Source organism: Ictalurus furcatus, chromosome 10, assembly GCF_023375685.1.
Source record: "Ictalurus furcatus strain D&B chromosome 10, Billie_1.0, whole genome shotgun sequence".
NCBI lineage: Eukaryota > Metazoa > Chordata > Actinopteri > Siluriformes > Ictaluridae > Ictalurus > Ictalurus furcatus.
Window position 1 is genome coordinate 27878508 of NC_071264.1, and position 16503 is coordinate 27895010.

The 16503-nt window shown below is 41.9% G+C and overlaps 2 protein-coding genes and 1 long non-coding RNA gene across 3 annotated transcripts in view; 1 reads left to right on the plus strand and 2 right to left on the minus strand.

The window, feature by feature from the left end:
* Positions 1-2867, plus strand: part of ctr9 (CTR9 homolog, Paf1/RNA polymerase II complex component) — a 15087-nt gene extending 12220 nt beyond the window's left edge. The window contains exons 19-23 of the mRNA XM_053634410.1: positions 1-148; positions 543-697; positions 846-939; positions 1040-1152; positions 1715-2867. The exon at positions 1-148 is cut by the window's left edge and continues 141 nt beyond it. Of these exons, the coding sequence (XP_053490385.1) occupies positions 1-148; positions 543-697; positions 846-939; positions 1040-1152; positions 1715-2075 (871 nt within the window). The 3' untranslated portion in view covers positions 2076-2867. The remainder of the gene's footprint in view (positions 149-542; positions 698-845; positions 940-1039; positions 1153-1714) is intronic.
* Positions 2868-3378: 511 nt separating this feature from the next.
* On the minus strand, positions 3379-11050 carry eif4g2a (eukaryotic translation initiation factor 4, gamma 2a). Its single transcript, XM_053634411.1, has 14 exons — positions 10104-11050; positions 9899-10009; positions 9628-9810; positions 9406-9538; positions 8027-8181; positions 7829-7927; positions 7574-7702; positions 7364-7468; positions 6904-7119; positions 6528-6786; positions 6201-6405; positions 5267-5475; positions 5016-5137; positions 3379-4605 (listed from the first exon to the last, which is right to left on the minus strand). Exons 1-14 carry the CDS (start codon positions 10275-10277, stop codon positions 4540-4542), a joined length of 2166 nt encoding a protein of 721 aa, XP_053490386.1. The 5' UTR covers positions 10278-11050; the 3' UTR covers positions 3379-4539.
* Positions 11051-14067: 3017 nt separating this feature from the next.
* LOC128613541 (uncharacterized) lies at positions 14068-15587 on the minus strand. The gene is made up of 3 exons (XR_008386897.1): positions 15339-15587; positions 14231-14341; positions 14068-14094 (listed from the first exon to the last, which is right to left on the minus strand). It is a non-coding gene; the product is annotated as an uncharacterized LOC128613541 (long non-coding RNA).
* Between the last annotated feature and the right edge of the window lie 916 nt (positions 15588-16503).

The window sequence follows — 16503 nt, forward strand, 5'->3', positions numbered from 1 at the left end:
GAAACGGATCAAGGAGGCCGAGGAACAGAAGAAGCTCCTGGAGCAGCGAACGCAGTACGTGGAGAAGACCAAGAACCTCCTCAACTTCACTGATGAGATGAAGGAGTCTGCGAAAGAGAAGAAGAAAGGAGGAGGCGGAGGAGGACGGGTCAGTGTCGGCCATTTTACCGTTTCTTTGTCATTTATATATGATTGTATAATTTATTTATTTTATTTTTTAACGATGATGCGGTCGTTCCTTCACTAGCTTCTGTTTTCTCGTAAATGTATTTGATTGAAGTTGATCGGACAAAAAAAACACCCCCAAAAAACCGCAGCGTCACGTTACCGAGAAACCGCGAGGATAATCAGACTCGCGCTAAATAAATAAGCCTTCGGTTTTCTGCAGCGTGGCTCCACCCACTTTCTTAAACTACATGTGGCATGCGAGGTCCTGTGCAAGGAAAAGGGGTGGAGCTATTTATTTATTTATTTATTTATTTATTTATTTATTTATTTACAGTCAGTAATTCCTCTTCTTCTTCTTCTTCATTATCGATCAGCGTAAGAAAGGAGCCGAATACGACGACTTCGTCAACGACGACTCGGACGAAGAGCTGCCCATCCGGAAGAAGAAGAGGAAGGCGCCTCGCAGCGGGAGCGAGCAAGAGGAAGACGACGAAGACGGAGAGAAGAAGCAGCGCAGGAAAAGGAGGAGGTGAGGAGAACACGATTTATACAAGTACACAAATAAGCACGAGGTGATGAACAGGAACAAATTTTCAGTTAAACGTCAAGTTAAAGAGAGACGCTTTGAAAGCGCAGAGCTCCACGGTCCTGAGACGAGCTTCCGTTTGTTTCTTCAGACCGAAAGGTGGTGACGACGGAAGTGACGAGGACGAGGGCGGCTCGAGACCGAAAAAACAGCGCAAACCTCGAGAGCGCAAGAGGATCGAGAAAGTACAGACTTTTTTTTTTTTTTTTTTTTTTTCCCCCTCCACTGTAAATACTGTACATTCTACTTGATGTATCCGTACTGAACGTGTTTTTCTCCCGCCAGTCCAAACCCGAGCGTCTGCCGGCGTCTCTTAAAGGAAAGATCAAATCCAAGGCCATCATTTCCTCCTCGGATTCCTCTTCGGATGAGGACGGGCTGAAAATAGCCGAGGACCGGTGAGAGTCTGTGTATTTGTGATCAGTGCAAAACGGGAAGAAAGCGTTAAACGTGAAAAATATTGCGATGGTAGTAATTCTTCTTTTATCTTGTACACGGCCGGTCAAAAGTTTGTGGACACTCGACTGAAACGTTTCTCATGATCTTTAAAGACCTTTTCATATGAAGGGGTGTGATTAAATGTGTGAAATCGGTGTCGTAGACAGAGATATAATCGTGCCGACGTTTTCGTTTCTCTCGTTAGAAAACCAACATTTTATTTACAAAAAAGTATTTTTTAAAATTGATGACTCGGAGTGAAATAGTGCAGCGTGTTAAACTCCTTTAATACTGTGAGAAAACGCCGAGAATACATTTCTGGAAATTCTCGGCGAAAAGGGCGTCGACTTTGAAGGTGCTAAAATATTAAATTATTTTGATTTATTTAGGTTTTTTTTTTTTTATCACAACATAATTCCCATCGTTCCCTTTGTGTTACTCCAGAGTTTTGATGACTTAGAGTAAGAGTAAGTCTAAACTTTTGACCGGAAGTGTACATCCCGCTTATTTTCTTGGTCTCAGGCATCGGGACAGCGGCTCGGGATCGGAGGACGGAGGCCACCAGAAACGCATCGCGTCCGACAGCGAATCCGACGAAGAGCGGCGCCACTCAGCCAACTCGGAAGAGGACGACTCCGGCAGCGAGCGGCCGGTGAAGAAGAGGAGGCCGCAGCCTCAGTCCGATTCCGAGCAATCGGACAACGAGAGCAAGAGAAGCCGCTCGGACGGTTCCGAGGACGAATCCCGGCCCGGTTCTCCAGCGCCGGTCTCAGAACAGGCCTCCGAAAACGAAGGATCGCCTCAGCGCTCCGATAACGAATCCGAGCCCGAGGGATCCAACAACGAGGCCTCAAACAGAGGCTCTGACGACGACAGTGACTGAGTTTAACACACTATAAATGTGTGTCATGAATTATCCCCCCCCCCCCCATGTCCTTTTGTTCTTTGTCCTAGATTAGGTCATGATCATGTATCTTCTTTGGACACCTTTTGTCTGCTGGTTGAGTAGATGATACTTTGGTAACTCTTTTTTATTTTATTTTATTTTTTTTTATCCCCCCCAAAAAATGGTGGAACTTTTGTTTTTTTTTCCTGGGTGGGGGAGGAGGGGGTGAGTTAAGTTTTGAGTAAAAATGTTACTTTTGTGTTTTTCTCGTGCAGTGGATATTTCAGAATAAATCAAGATGGAGCCCAGATACTTCACAGAAATGAATTGGTTATAAACATGTACATTTGTACCGAATTAAAATAAATCCTTTTGAATCAGGAATCCATGTTTTCTCCGTTGCGAAGAATAAAACGTTTCATTAAATTGGAATTAAACCTTTCAAGTAAGGTGATCAGCGTTCCCACGGGTCATGGAAAGTCAGGGAATATTGGTTGTAAAATTTTCAAATGTTTTAGCTAAAATGTGAGATAATGTAAAAATGTACTTAAAATGGCTCACAGTACCTTGTAAATGAATTATTTCCATTAAAGAAATATTGTTTTATTAGGACCATTTTGTTTATGAGGTGTAAAGACTAGTCATGGGATAAGTAGATGTTCTTTTTAAGCACTGAAAAAGGCTGTTAACCAGGAAATCAAGGTTACAGATATAATGGGTTAAAATAGGTAGGGTTTTTTTTTCTGCTCAGTACCCAGGCAATACATTGTACCATTCTTCATCGAGCAGGTCGGGGAAACGCCATGGACTTTCACATTTGACTTGAAGTGGGAACCCTGGGTGCTGATGTTCCAGTAACAGCATATCTTTGAGTGTTTTATTTCCTTTATACCTCAGCACATAGCCAACGATACCAGTTTCAGGGTTTTTTGTTTTAATTATCGTACATTAAAGTGTTTAATTTAGTTACATCAGAAGTTAGTTCCTGTTCTCACACAGCTTGTCCTGAAAGTATGAAGACTCTCCAGTGTCTGAAGATTGCGTTCTGGTTTTAGCTCAGTGACCAAGTGCTAACACTGGAGACTCCTTCCAAAAACAAACAAAACTCCACCCTGTCAACGATTCCATTTAAAAAATTAATTTTAAAGTCTGCGTACACTATTACTATGGAAAGGATAACATTTTAGAACTAAAACACATTAAGAATATAAATAAATGAATACCTTCTGCCCAATCAGATTGGAGAATTTAAATAAAACCGAGGACTTGTTCATACAGAAATCCACAGCCGTGGCCAGACGATTGTGATGTGTAACTTTATTGAAAGTTAAGCGAGTGGTACACAACATTCAGCGCTCTTACATCTTACAGTAACACTTTAAATAGCAAGTAATTCATTGTACAGGCGTATACCACGTGTGCATCCATTTTTATTGTTCTACCTACAGATAAAGCATCAGTCGTTTTCTTTTAGTCATGATAGAGTTCAATAAATATCTGTATTAGATATTATGGAAACAGTCTTAGGTTTTCATAAGCCGAGTGGTTCTCAAAGTCGACGGCGGTTCCGATTTCCTTTTACCTTTATTTCACAAATTAAAAAGTTTTTTTTTTTTCTCCTCCATTTTTCATTTTAACGTCTAAAAATGTATGTTTATGTGTCGTCGAGTCGCTCGATGGTTGCTGCATCTGAAATAGGCTATGTTTGGTAAATCCCTGAACATGCTGTAAAGAAGGAGAGAGGGGGAGAAAAAAACAAAACAAAAAAAAAAACTTTCAAGTATCAACGTTTGACAAGTAATGGAGGGGACAGATTGGCTTAAAAAAAGAGAGAGTATGTGAGAGAGAGCACGCTGTTGAACTCATCTCCCACATGGCTTTCCTTTGTCACAATCAGATCAGAGATGGAGGGAGGTGGGGTTTCCCCCCCCCCAGACTCAAGCACTGTGCAGGTTTGGAGAACTAAACCTATTTGAAGGACTTGATTCAACCCAGCGTGCTAAACCCATGGCTAAAGAGGTAGAAACAAACTGCATGATGATTACAGTCGTGGGATCCTTGTAACAATCGGGGGAGCGTATTGCAACAGCTCGTGACACTGAGCACAAAGTGCGTTTCTGCGCTTGTGTTACAGCAGCAGGAGAGAAGAAAAGAAGAAGAAAAAAAAAAAGGCTTTAGCAAATACGTGGTCTTTAAAAGCAAACACGAGCAGGATCACGCCGCTAATACCGTTTCTTAGGGGTTTGTTTTAAACCTAGTAAACCATTACATACTTTAAATGACGAAGGTGCGAGGATTGAAGTGTTGTAAATCAGGGAACGAAGCAAAGGGTTGATAGGAAAAAAAAAAAAAAAAAAAAGATGAAGAAAAAAAAAAAACGTATACATGACAGCGGGTTCGAGAGGCGAGTTCCGGGCAAGATCTTAAGTAGACCCTTAAGGCTTTGGGCTGGTTTCTCAGCTCAGTCAGCCTCTTCTTCAGACTCCTCTTCCTCAGCAGTCTCCAACCAGGTCAGCCACTGGTTCACCTAAAGAGAGCGTACACGACATCACTACTTTATGAAGAAAAAGGAAAAAACCCATAACTTTCGAAACATTTCTGCAAAGATCATGCGAGATAGATAAGGAGCCCGTTTAAAACAAAACTACAGACTGTGAATAAAAAGTGGGTATAAAGATAAATCTGAGCATGGAAATAGTTTTGATTTTTTTGGGGTTTTTTTTTTTTTTAAAAAGCACATTATATATTAAAATCAATTAAAAGTGTCTTATGGAAACTGGAATCTTACTATAAACCCCATTTTAAACTACTCACTGAACTCGCGTATTCATATAAAAACATTCCCATCCGAAGGGTTTTCTGAGGCCGCCGCACATTTAAACGACTGGTTAGATAGAAACGTGCGACAGTGTCGTAACGTGCACGGACGATCAGTACCTGGAACAACGCTTTCCCTTTGCCAGGAAATTCTTGTGTAATATCTTCTTTCCATGCAAGGAAGGCTTCTTCTTCAATTATTTCCATATCATAAAAGTTGACAAAGTAGCGCAGCAACATTCCTGTGAGGAGAAAAAAAAAAAAACCCCAATAACAACCAGTTATTCACAATTACTGTGTGAATCACTGAAAAGATTACACCCCCCCCGCACAATAATCGGTGTAAATCAGTGTAGCTTCGAGTTACAGACCTTTGGGGAAGGCCTTGGCGTTGCAGTGCACTTGCAGCGCGTACAGGGCGCTGACCTGCAGCTCCACGTGATCGTGCAGGAACTTGTGCATCACTGGTTTGAAAGCGAACAGCAGCTGCTTCTCCTGGTCCAGCTGTTCTTTCGAAGGTGAGGACAGCTGCTCGTCGGTTTCGTTCAAATAAATCTCGTGGAAAATGTACTGCAAAAAGCTGAATCGGGGAAAACGCGAAGAAGAGGTTCAAAACACACGGACAATAAACGGCAGCAGCATACGACGAAGTGTTTTATTCCTCTAACAACACTGCAACGTGCCAAAGCGAACAATTTCTTAATTATTAAAAGAACATACAGTTTATCTGTTTATATGTAATGTTGTGGAAGGTCTTCGAAGGTCTCCAAGTTATTTATAAACGGCTATTCCCTCAACAGCCTCGATACCCACCCCCCTTTTTTTTCTTGAAGACAAGTCAAAATCATGCAGCTTTCATGGTGCTCAAGCCCTATCTAGACAGGATATATCTATAGGATATATATCTAGATATAGGATATAGGATATATATCTAGACAGGCCCCAGGGTAGTTTCTTATTTTACAGGTGCTCCTCTGATTTTATTTCCAGCCAGATTGGCCATGTTGGTATGTTTACTCGCCCTCCTCGGAGAACCGTTTGGATGCCATGCTGTGAATGGAGCGTGATGGTGAAGACACCACTCGCTAGGAACTCGCCCGTTATGCGGCCGTTTTATTGTTCCCCCAATGCACTGAGGAAATGCTTTAAAAATATATTTATTACCGATGTCCCCCCTGATAAACTGATCCAATCCGAATAGGGCTTTAAAAAAAAAAGAATCACAAAGCGTAAAAATCCCTGGTCATGAAGACTTGCTGAGCTGAGAGCTCAACAGCCACTGAACTAAACCGCAAAAGCAGTTACCTGGTCATCAGAATGTTGACGAAACCCTTATCGGTGTGAAGCTTGGGTGAAATGTTGTCCTTGATCCACTTGTAGATAGTTTGGGGTGCGGGGTCTGCTTTGATCTGCTTCAGCAGCTCCTTCTCCAGTTTCATGAGCGGGAACAGGAAGCTCAGACCCTTCCCTTCCAAAATCTCCAACATGCGGTCTTTGTTTTGGTCTATTTCTGCACACATCACAGGGTTGTACGTTATTGATGATATAATAGCAAAAAAGGCTGCAGGAAGCAGTGAAACGCTCATGTGAACGCGACGCATGGGAGGATTTATGCGAGGATGAGTGAGGTACCTGGCAGCATCTTCTGCATGTTGACCTTGCTCTGCTGGAACAGGTCGGCGAGCCACTCCTTATCCTTCAGCTTGGCGGTTTGCTGCAGGCAAAGCAAGAAGAGAGGGAAGTGCACACCGTTCTCCAGAGGATGGGCCAAGTCTGCGATGCTCATGAGGTCGGCGATGACAGCACGTGCAGCAAACTGAGCCAGATAGGACTTCACCAGGGGAATGTCACCCTCAAGCTTAGGACACTGGTCCAAAACGTTAAGGAAAGCCTGTGGTAACGCACACAAAAATGGCACCATGGTTTCTTTTCGATAAGGGGAGGAAGGAGCGATCAGACATGCATTCATTAAAAATAAATAAATAAATAAAATGAAAAAACACCGCACCTGCATGAAGTTCTCCCCGGTGATGAGGCCCTCAGTACGCAGTGCGTGGAACAGACTGCTAACATGCTCCTTATCTTCATCCATGCTGTCCAATGAGCACACGATGATCTTACTCAACATCTCAGGCAGGAAGTGTTTAGGCGCCCTCATCTCCCTCACCCCGTTCACAGCGTCACTCAATTTCTTGTTGTTCAGATACTCCTTAATAATAGTCTCCTGAAAGACAAAAGTGGTGTGTGAAGTGTTTAAGAGGAGGTCTTTTGATCAAAAATCATGGACCACGACACTTTGGGCATTCTGTTAAAGAAAAGATTAAAAAAAATCTATTTTCCAATAAATGCTTTATACTACTTGTACCACAGCAATTTGGCACTTTATTAATTAATAAATATAATTTGATGGGAAAGAAAGAAAGAAAGAAAAAAAAAAAGCAAGTGACCGCTCATAATTAGATACATACACTCATCTTAAGCAGTTCCTCTTTAGCAGGAGGTGGTTTCTTGCTCGCCTTCTGAGGTTTCTCCTGAATGGGAGGTGGATTTGTCTTCAGGCCAAGCTGTGGAGGCTGAAAAACAAGGAGGGAAGGAGGAAGAAAAAAAATTTTAATTAATGAACACTACTTCTTGGTTGTGAATATTTCTGGAGTGGAGGATTATGGGAAGACCAGCACCTGTCCAAGCGGAGGGGTGGATGTGCGGGGAGGTTGAGCGCTGGGAGGAATCATGTTGGGAATCTGTGGCTGCAGCTTTGGCACTTGGTTTTTGTTCAGGAGAAATGATTGAGCCGGTCTCAGGCTAATCTGTATTGGCACACAAGAAGGGAGCGCGTGATTTGGGGGTGGGGGGGGGTCGATAGAGGAATATTTAGTGCATCGAGAAATTTGCATTGTTACAAGCAGATCTGACGTTTTCCAAACATCTTTTACCTCATCGACGTTGAGCTGTCCTTTCTTGCTGAAACGTGGCGGCACGTCCTTGGACTGGGCTTGCTGCTGAATCTGGTTCTGGAAAAGCAGATTCTGTCCCTTCGGAAACAAAGTGAAGAATCAAACGCCAATTCAAATAAAATAAAAAAAAAGTTTCAAGACAAGTTAATGCAGACAGATTTAGAGATCAGTTGGTACCTGATTGGATTTCATGAAAGGCTTGTCAAACTGAGACTGAAGAGCGGGAGCTATGTGGCCACCGTGGCCGTTGAAGAGCGGGTTTGTGCGATGACGTCCCATGGTGGGCGAATACCGGTCTTGAATAACCCCAGGTCCAGTTCCAATCCCACAGCCTGAGATCAGACAGAAAAAAAAAAAAAAATCCTGCCATATCCTCTGATTTTGGTCATCAACACGACATATGCAAAGCGTTTCACTGTCCAACCTTAGTATGCATTGCAGTGTGACTACAGACTAAAATCCACTAGCAAAATATTCATTCAAACATGCTTTATAATTCTCGATTCTGATTGGTCGGAATGAGCTGGTTCATTTTCTATAACAGCACTCATTCTGGCATGTTACTGTTACTACAGTAACAGCTTACTCACAGGGAATCGCATAGCCGACATTCCACATGCTCTAGGCCTAATAAACAAATTCGAAAAAGTCATTTAACAAAGTGAATAATTGATTTTTTTTTTGGTAAAAGATTTAACATTTATGGAAGGAGTCTCCAGTATCAGTGCTTTGTAACAGTCAGATGTAAACCTATGACAAACGTTTCCAAATGGTAAAGTTATTCAGGACAGAGGACTTTAGGCTTCGAAAGGAGAGGGAGGGAGGGAGGGAGAGAGAAAGATTTAGCTTCTCTAACATAAGCAATAACAGGAAGTAACTTGTTTCCCCCCCAGGCTTCTCCAGAACCTTAAATGTAAATAAGTATAGCAGGGTGTGGTTTAACCCTTGAAGACCTAGATTGATTTTTGGGAAATCTGACTCTCCTGTATTTTTTTTCCTTTCTTTTTCTAACCCTATTCTAGCGGTCAGCATCAAGCACAATATCTCATTCTAAACATGAGGCCTTTAAATTTTCAACCAAGCAACGCTTAACGACCAAGAAATCGACGTCTAAGCAACAATCGTCGTTTCCTCTTTGGTTCAGGAACAAACTGCATGGGTTTCATTGATGAATCAAAAAGCTGAGAATCTCTGAGAATCTCCACTTCACAGGACTATTTAAAGCATACAGAAAAGTTATTAAAACATTTTAGAGCAGTTATTTTTAGTTCCGGTCTTTGAAGGTTGATAAATAAAAAAAAAAGTTTGCTGTGTTTTAAGAGGAGTAAAACAATACCACACCAACTCTGGTTATGGTAACAGTAACTCCCTGTTGATTACTTTCCTGCAAATCCACACCCTAAATGTTGTATGCCTTACATTAATCAGCATTATGGATGCATCACGAGGAGTGTTTCTGGGGAAACCGTTCCAACAAACCGTCTTGCCAAATTTGAAGTTTTTTGGAATTCAAGCACCCAGACAACAAAGACACCGGACAGAACGAATCGGTGTACCTGGCATTTGTCCAAACATATCAGCCAATCCCCCGAGAATCTCCCTGGTCAGTCGCGTTTGCAAGAAGGCGGCATCTTGAAATAAGTCAGACCTCATTCCTGGAGTCATAGCTGGAATAAACACACCCAGATCCTGAAACAAAAGAAAGAAAACCATGAGTCACCGGTTCTTTTAAATTGTGCTTAAACAAACTAATCAGAAGTTTTCGAAGGAGCGTGAACCTTCACTGCATCCTGACGGATCTGGTTGATGGTCTTAGGTCCGTTATCGATGAAAGCTTTCCGAGGCACCCAGTTGTTCTCTCGCAACTCCACGGTATCCTGCAGCAGGAAACGAATTCTCGCAGGCAAGTCCTTGTTGTTCATTAAGGATAGCATGCGGCTAAAATACTGATCCATTAAAGACTGCGAGAGGGGGAAAAAAAGATTTATACAGTTACAATGTGGTAAACGAGTAGCACAAGCTGTATTATTCTACCACTTTTTTTTTTACCTTGGCTTTCTCATGATCAAGTCTAGGCCCCACAGTCCTCATTATCTGACAGAGGCACTCCAAATCCTCCCCCATATCTTTAAGCTGGACTCTCTTCTTCTTTTCCAGAAGCTGAAAATGTAGCAGGTAAAACGTTTCACTACGAGTTCATCACCGGCAGGAAACAATATCAACCGCTCGATCGTCGTTTCGCCCGTAAACTTACTGTTTTGATGCACTTATGAAGGATAGACTCGTGAATGAGATCGAGCTTGCCAAGCTCCCCAATGAATTTGATGTTGCCCAGCATCTTGATTTTGGCAATGGCACGCTGCTCCTCCTCTTCAGAGGTAAGAGGGTTGTCGTTTTTGTCATAAACTGAAAAAGAAATGCAGTACATATTAGGGTGTTTTCACATATAGTGTGTTTTAAAAGAACCAAACCCAGTTCACTTAAAGTGGACTAGAAATTGAACCAGCCAAAAGTGACCCCAGTCCTTTTGAGGTTCACAATATAGTGGACTCAAAAGAGAACCCGGTTCTTTTTTTTGGTCCTCTTCAGCAATGAAGTGATCTCAGACCCTTTCTTGTTCACACCACAACTTCATAAGAACTCACATCCCCACTTGCACCGAAAATTTCATCCAAGTCGTCATAGAAGGGAGACGAATCCTTCATTTCAGCGGACTCTCCACTTCGACGCATTTTGTCACGGGTGCTCATGTACTTCTGTCGTATTTTTTTTTTTTTTACTTTACCCAGCATCGTAGTGCTGTTATTGCCTCGTTCCTTCATTTTTTGAGAAATGAAAAGAAACACTTATGTTCTTATTTGTTGAGGATAGTTGGCATTTAACGCAATCCTCTTTCCAAATATCCTGAGACCACACAACCCCACGACCTGACATAGTGAAATGTTTTGTGTTGTTTTCAGCACTGACGGAACATGGCTGCAGGTATGGTATACGCAAAATGGACCTGGACCTCACTGCTTTCACATATCACAAAGAAATCGAACCACAAACGGACCGTACTCCGACCACCTCTGCTTTTGGGTCCTTTTAGGGGGGGGGGGTCTGAGATCACCTGGTTTGTTCACATATACACGTTGAACCGCTCCGAGAGCGTCTGGAGGGCTCAAACGAACTAGGTTTGTAAACACCCTTAAATACATATTCAATAACAATAATAAAAAAACCCCAAACATTTTGTTAGTGTGCTGTTTGGGATCCGACTTAACCCAGGTGAACGCTAAATATCACGCAATACTTCCTGAAAAATGTTAACTATTACAATAATTACACTTAATTTCTTTGCCAATGCAGTGCAAGCTATTCTGATTTTCCTTTAAAATAACAAAAAACAACCTTACTACAACTTACTATCAACATTTCTGGTGCGGTTTTCAAATTCATCCTGAAGCTTTGAGATCAGAAGTCTTCTGAACGTCTGGAACAAGAGCACACCCGGTGAGTCAGAATCACTCAGAAATCTTCACGAGCGACATTTAAAAACAAATAAATTGTTCTGAAATGCGATTCAATCTAATGTAATTGTAATAAATAAATAAATACTTACAGTGTTCTGCTTTTGTGATGACTGGATCTCAGATGGTTGGGTATCAAAGTTTGGAGCATCCTCTGCCAAACGCAGACATAGCTGAGCATATAGCGAACTATACTTGGGCTCTTCAAGGGCTTTGTCTACAATCTGTTTGGAAGAAACGCCAAAATAAGACATTCGTTTTTTTAAATTTTTTTTTTAACTACTTAGTGACGAGGAATAACGAGAGAGGCGAATACTCACCAGCAAGATGATTCCTTTGAGGACGAGCTTTGAATCCACGCCCACATTCAGAAGCTCAAGGCATAGCTTGTCAAACTTATCAGGGGTCAGTTTATTAAGTATGCTGAGAGAAAAAGGAAAATACGGCACAAAAATCAGATGAGCTTAGTAATTCTACAATAAATTCTTGGGGACGGGTTAGACTTACTTACCCTCTCACTTTTCTGAAGATTGCATCGTGGTGTTCTTTTTCGTTTGAGGAGCTGACATCTCGTCTAGTGCTTCGTGAAGGAACCCATCTCTGAACGCTAAGCCCTGGGGTTTTCCCCAGGAACTCGCTGTCAAAGCAAAGCAGGGATAAAAACAAACAAAACAAAAACATTAAAATCTATGTTTAAAATCTAAGCCTAATTTTAAGCTTCTGACCTTCAGGACAGAAGATTAACAGTTTCTCAGTAACATGACGACAAGCTGCACCTTTTCTGTCCTACTAACAAACAGCTTTTATATTTATAGCCGTGAAAACAGGAACTACGAGAACATTAACAGGTTTAAACGGCACGGCGACTTTCTTTAAGGTCCCTGTGAAACCAAAACCGAAGCGGTGTTACTTTTAGCGCGAATATGTTCGCCTTTTGGTTTTCTATAAGCTAGCGCGCTCCAAAACGACGGAGAAATCCTAATTTAGAAGATATACGCGTTCAAATTACAGTCTCTCTCTCTCAACAGTTTTGATGACATCACTCTGCACTTCAGCTTCTCATCAGATTTGCTGTCCAATCGAATGTGCTCTAGAATCTGAAGTGTCCCGCACCCGACACTATAAAAACCATTTTCCTAAAGTTTGGTGAGCGAGAGAAATCGTATCAGCAAGGACGGGTCGTAAAATCGTCTTTGGCTGTTCGAACTCTCACAAGTTGGTTCAGAAGGAATTCCTTCATAGAAGGACGCATTTGTGACGGGCATTTCGAGGCACGCCAGAAAGGTCGTATTTACGAGCGGAACACACACGAACACCACCACAAGGCCATAATTAAGAGTGGGAAACAGCTTTCTTTGAGTGCCGAGCTCAATAAGAAAACATGATTCGGTAAGAAAACACGGTGGAATCGACATCTGTACGCATTCTTTGTTCTTCATTTTCTAGAATCAGAATGAAAAAAAACCCTGCTGTATTTTTCTGTAGAAGGTACGCCGCCATCTTGCTCTGACCAAAGTCACTCGAATGCACCTTAATTATAACTTCCCAACTCGTAAATACAATCTTCCCAGGAGGAATTGAGGGCATGGTAATCGTCAAGTACGGCTTAACCCAGGCTGCGAGGCAAGCTAAATGCCATTGGCTATTTTGTAAAAATGGGAGGAGCTACTGTATATGTCCCACCCCGATTTCCTGTTTCAGCAGAAATTACCCCAACCCATCGAATAACTGCACGTTTTAAGGCGCTTCACAGGGTCTTTAATAATAATTAAATGTAAAAAAAAAAAAAAAAATTACCGTCTGCAAACTGCTGTGGTATAAGAGGAAAAAAACATCTCAGAATGTCCTGTTATAAGAAAAATCAACTTTGGGGTGGTAACAAGGACATGACACTTCATCACACCGCACAGTTACACGGACAACAATGTCATATTAAACCCGATTAAGACGATACTCTGATTAAGAAACTAGCATGTAAACAGCGATTTCTTATCACCTTAATCCGATTAAAGTCATACTCAAAGTAAACAAATCGAATCAAGACATGTGGAGTATTCATGTTTTAGTCGCATTATCGAAGCGCATTACAGACACGTACACACCTTAATCGCACTATTGACGTCATGTGGGAGTTTTCACCGCATTTTGTGACAGGACGCGTACATACACGCGGCAGTGCTCAACCGTTCGACGGCAAACAAGAGAGCACGTCTGTGTCCGAAACCGCGTACACGAAATACACGCACCTCTATATACTGTATAGTAGGCAAGTATGCGGTTTCGGACGCAGCCCACGGCTTCACGCAGTCGTCTATTTGCACGTATAGCATGAAAACGAACTGCTCTTCAAGCTTTCGGAAAATTAAAAACGAAACACCCAAAACCGTATACGGTGCCATAACGAAGACGAACTGTATGTCGATACGTGAGATTCTGGAGGGAACGTCGGACGGCGGTGACGTAACGACGTGTGCCGTTAACCGATCTATATTCTATCACACGTAAAACAGGAACATGAAAGGAATATGTAAACACCTTAATCAGAATATTACATGTCTTATTCAGAATAAGGCCAATAATTAGATCACCGCTGTCCATGCAAACGTAGTCACAGATTGTGTTCCAAAAACAGCACGTCAACGAGTCGGGCGAAGTGACGCGTACCTGTTGCCGACAGTAGTGGGATGATGCTGAGGCGCACCCCGACCTCCTCCTCCTCCTCCCGAAGAAGCACTGCAAATTCCAAGCACAAAATCACATCAGGATTTAAAAAAAAAAGGAGAGAAATAATCCAGCTCGGATCTGCACGACGACACGCAAACACTTTCCACCTGTAAAGCTTGTAGGACAAATAAATCTAAAACGTTACCTGAAACGAGAAGCACCCCCCTCTGCAACCACACTCTCCACTTTGGCGGCTTGACAACGAATGACACTCAAAAAAGAATAATGTTGAAAGGGTGGGGTGGAGAAACACGATCTGGAAGAGAAATAATAAAAGAGGCAGAATATGAGTAAACAACTGGCTGGTTGGGTTTTTTTTCTTTCCCCTCCCTCCATTCCTCCCTCCATTCTCCCCACAAGAGAGAATGCTTAAGAAGAACCCTAGTGTTTATAGTGAATGCTTTTCTGATTACAGCTTCCTATGTTACAGTAACCTGAAAATGATTTGGTCAGACATGATAAGGACACGAGTTAAAAATGTGTTTATCTGATCTAAATTAAACACAAGGCCTCCCAGGTCCAGACAAAGACTTCTGCCCTGTTGTAGCTCAGATGTTGGAGGAAGTACTACGGAAATTAAAGACATATTTGATGCCACAGACACTGAGGAAACATGGCCTACATGACGTACTGGATGTTACACAATCTTTCCGTCGGTGTGAGATATTACCAAACACACACAATAAACAAATAAAGGAGTGAAAATGGCCGGCCTCTGATTAGCTATAAAAAAAAAAATCTCCCCCCAACAAGCTAACAGGATGTTTAGAGCCTTGACGGTTCTGATCATTTACACACAAACATATATATATTTTTAAAAGTCAAATAAATAGCCAGTCAATCAATGAATGGTTTGATGAAGAAAACTTGAAGTCAGATGAATATATACACAACTTTTAAGCCGAAACTGTTAGGCTAGTGAGAGCTAGCTTTACAGCTGAGAAGGAGGCTAGAGCTAGCCGCCATTTTCTTCTTTAACAATCAAGAAAGGGATCAAATTTCACAACGTATTCGAGGACGAGTCAGGAATTCGTCTCGTAAAGTCGTGTGAAAATAATAATACTTAAAAAAACAGTATTAACGGCAAGCGACAATATGTTTAAAAAAGTTTTAGAAAAAATAAATAAACGAAACGAGCTTTCTTTGTTCAGGCGGAGGAACCGAGCTAACGGCCATTTCACAACCCTGCGCGTGCGTTCAACAAGCTAGCGACGGCTTAAATTTTGAAACTTAACGAAAAAAAAAATATTTACCTTTCCTAAAAGACCTTCAGCTTTATCGTGGTTCTGCTTCCAAAGATGAAAAAAAAATAGACAGAAAAGGGGGGGGGAGGGAAGTGAAGTTGTTTAAACGTTAACTAGTTAGCACGGCGCTCGTTCAACAATGCGCCCGGAGCTAAGCTAGGCTGACGCTAACGTTAAAGGTAGTTTAATGCTAATGCTAACTTCACCGGTAAGGAGGCCACCATGCACCGTCTGCGGCCTGACGTCAGCGATAGGCGCAATTTTATTCGCCAGACCTACCGAGCATGCTGGTGCCTACGTCATCATCATGCTTGTACGTGGCGGCACAGTGGGCGGGGCTACCGACGCATTATCATTGCAATAATGAACCTCAGTTTGTGATCAGATCTGTGAGGTTTGTTTATAATCTGGAAATATGAAACTATTATTATCATATAGTCAAGTGTCACACAGAATTGTTCAATAAATGACGAGATGTGATTGTTTTATGTCAGTTGAAGTTATTTTAATTAAAAAAAAAAATCAAAACAGTTTTCCAACCTAAATATTTTATTTATTTATTTATTTAGCTTTGTATTTATTTGTAGGTTTAGGTTTAAAATCTCTGACACGCTGAATGCAATGCAGTGCAATGCAATCTCAGATTATGATCACCAGATGGCGCCACAGGTCATTCAAATACAAATTTTATTTGTCTCTCTCTCTCTCACACACACACACACACACACACAAACACACACACACACACACACACACACACACACACACACACACACACACAAAACCATACACAGTATGACGTGTAGTAAAATGTTTTTAAAAAAAATTTCACATATCCCATCTTGTTAGGAAGCTGGGATCAGAGCACAAGGTCAGGCATGATATGGCACCACTGGAGCACACAGGGTTAAGGGCCTTGCTCAAGGGCCCAACAGGGACAGCCCATTCTTGAAACCCTGACCTTCTGATCAGTGACCCAGAGCTTTATTTGTTCAGCCACCACTACCCTTCATTCATCTTCAGTAAGATCTTTATCCTGGTCAGCATTGCAATATCCTGGGAACACTGGGAGTGTGGCCAGGAATATAGCCTGAATGCAAGGGTGGATTATTGAACAAGCCTACAGGGCACAGGCGCAGGGGTGTAAGGAGTCATAAAGTCACTCTTATTAAGT

Bases quoted from the DNA above. Each gene is read 5' to 3' on its own strand.
- eif4g2a (XM_053634411.1), bottom strand. From the start codon at position 10,277: ATGTACTGCATTTCTTTTTCAGTTTATGACAAAAACGACAACCCTCTT. The intron at 8,182-9,405 runs GTACACCGATTC...GTCTGATCTCAG, and splicing joins TATGTTTGGACAAATGCCAG to GCTGTGGGATTGGAACTGGA. The intron at 5,476-6,200 runs GTAACTGCTTTT...TCCCCGATTCAG, and splicing joins GTCAACATTCTGATGACCAG to CTTTTTGCAGTACATTTTCC.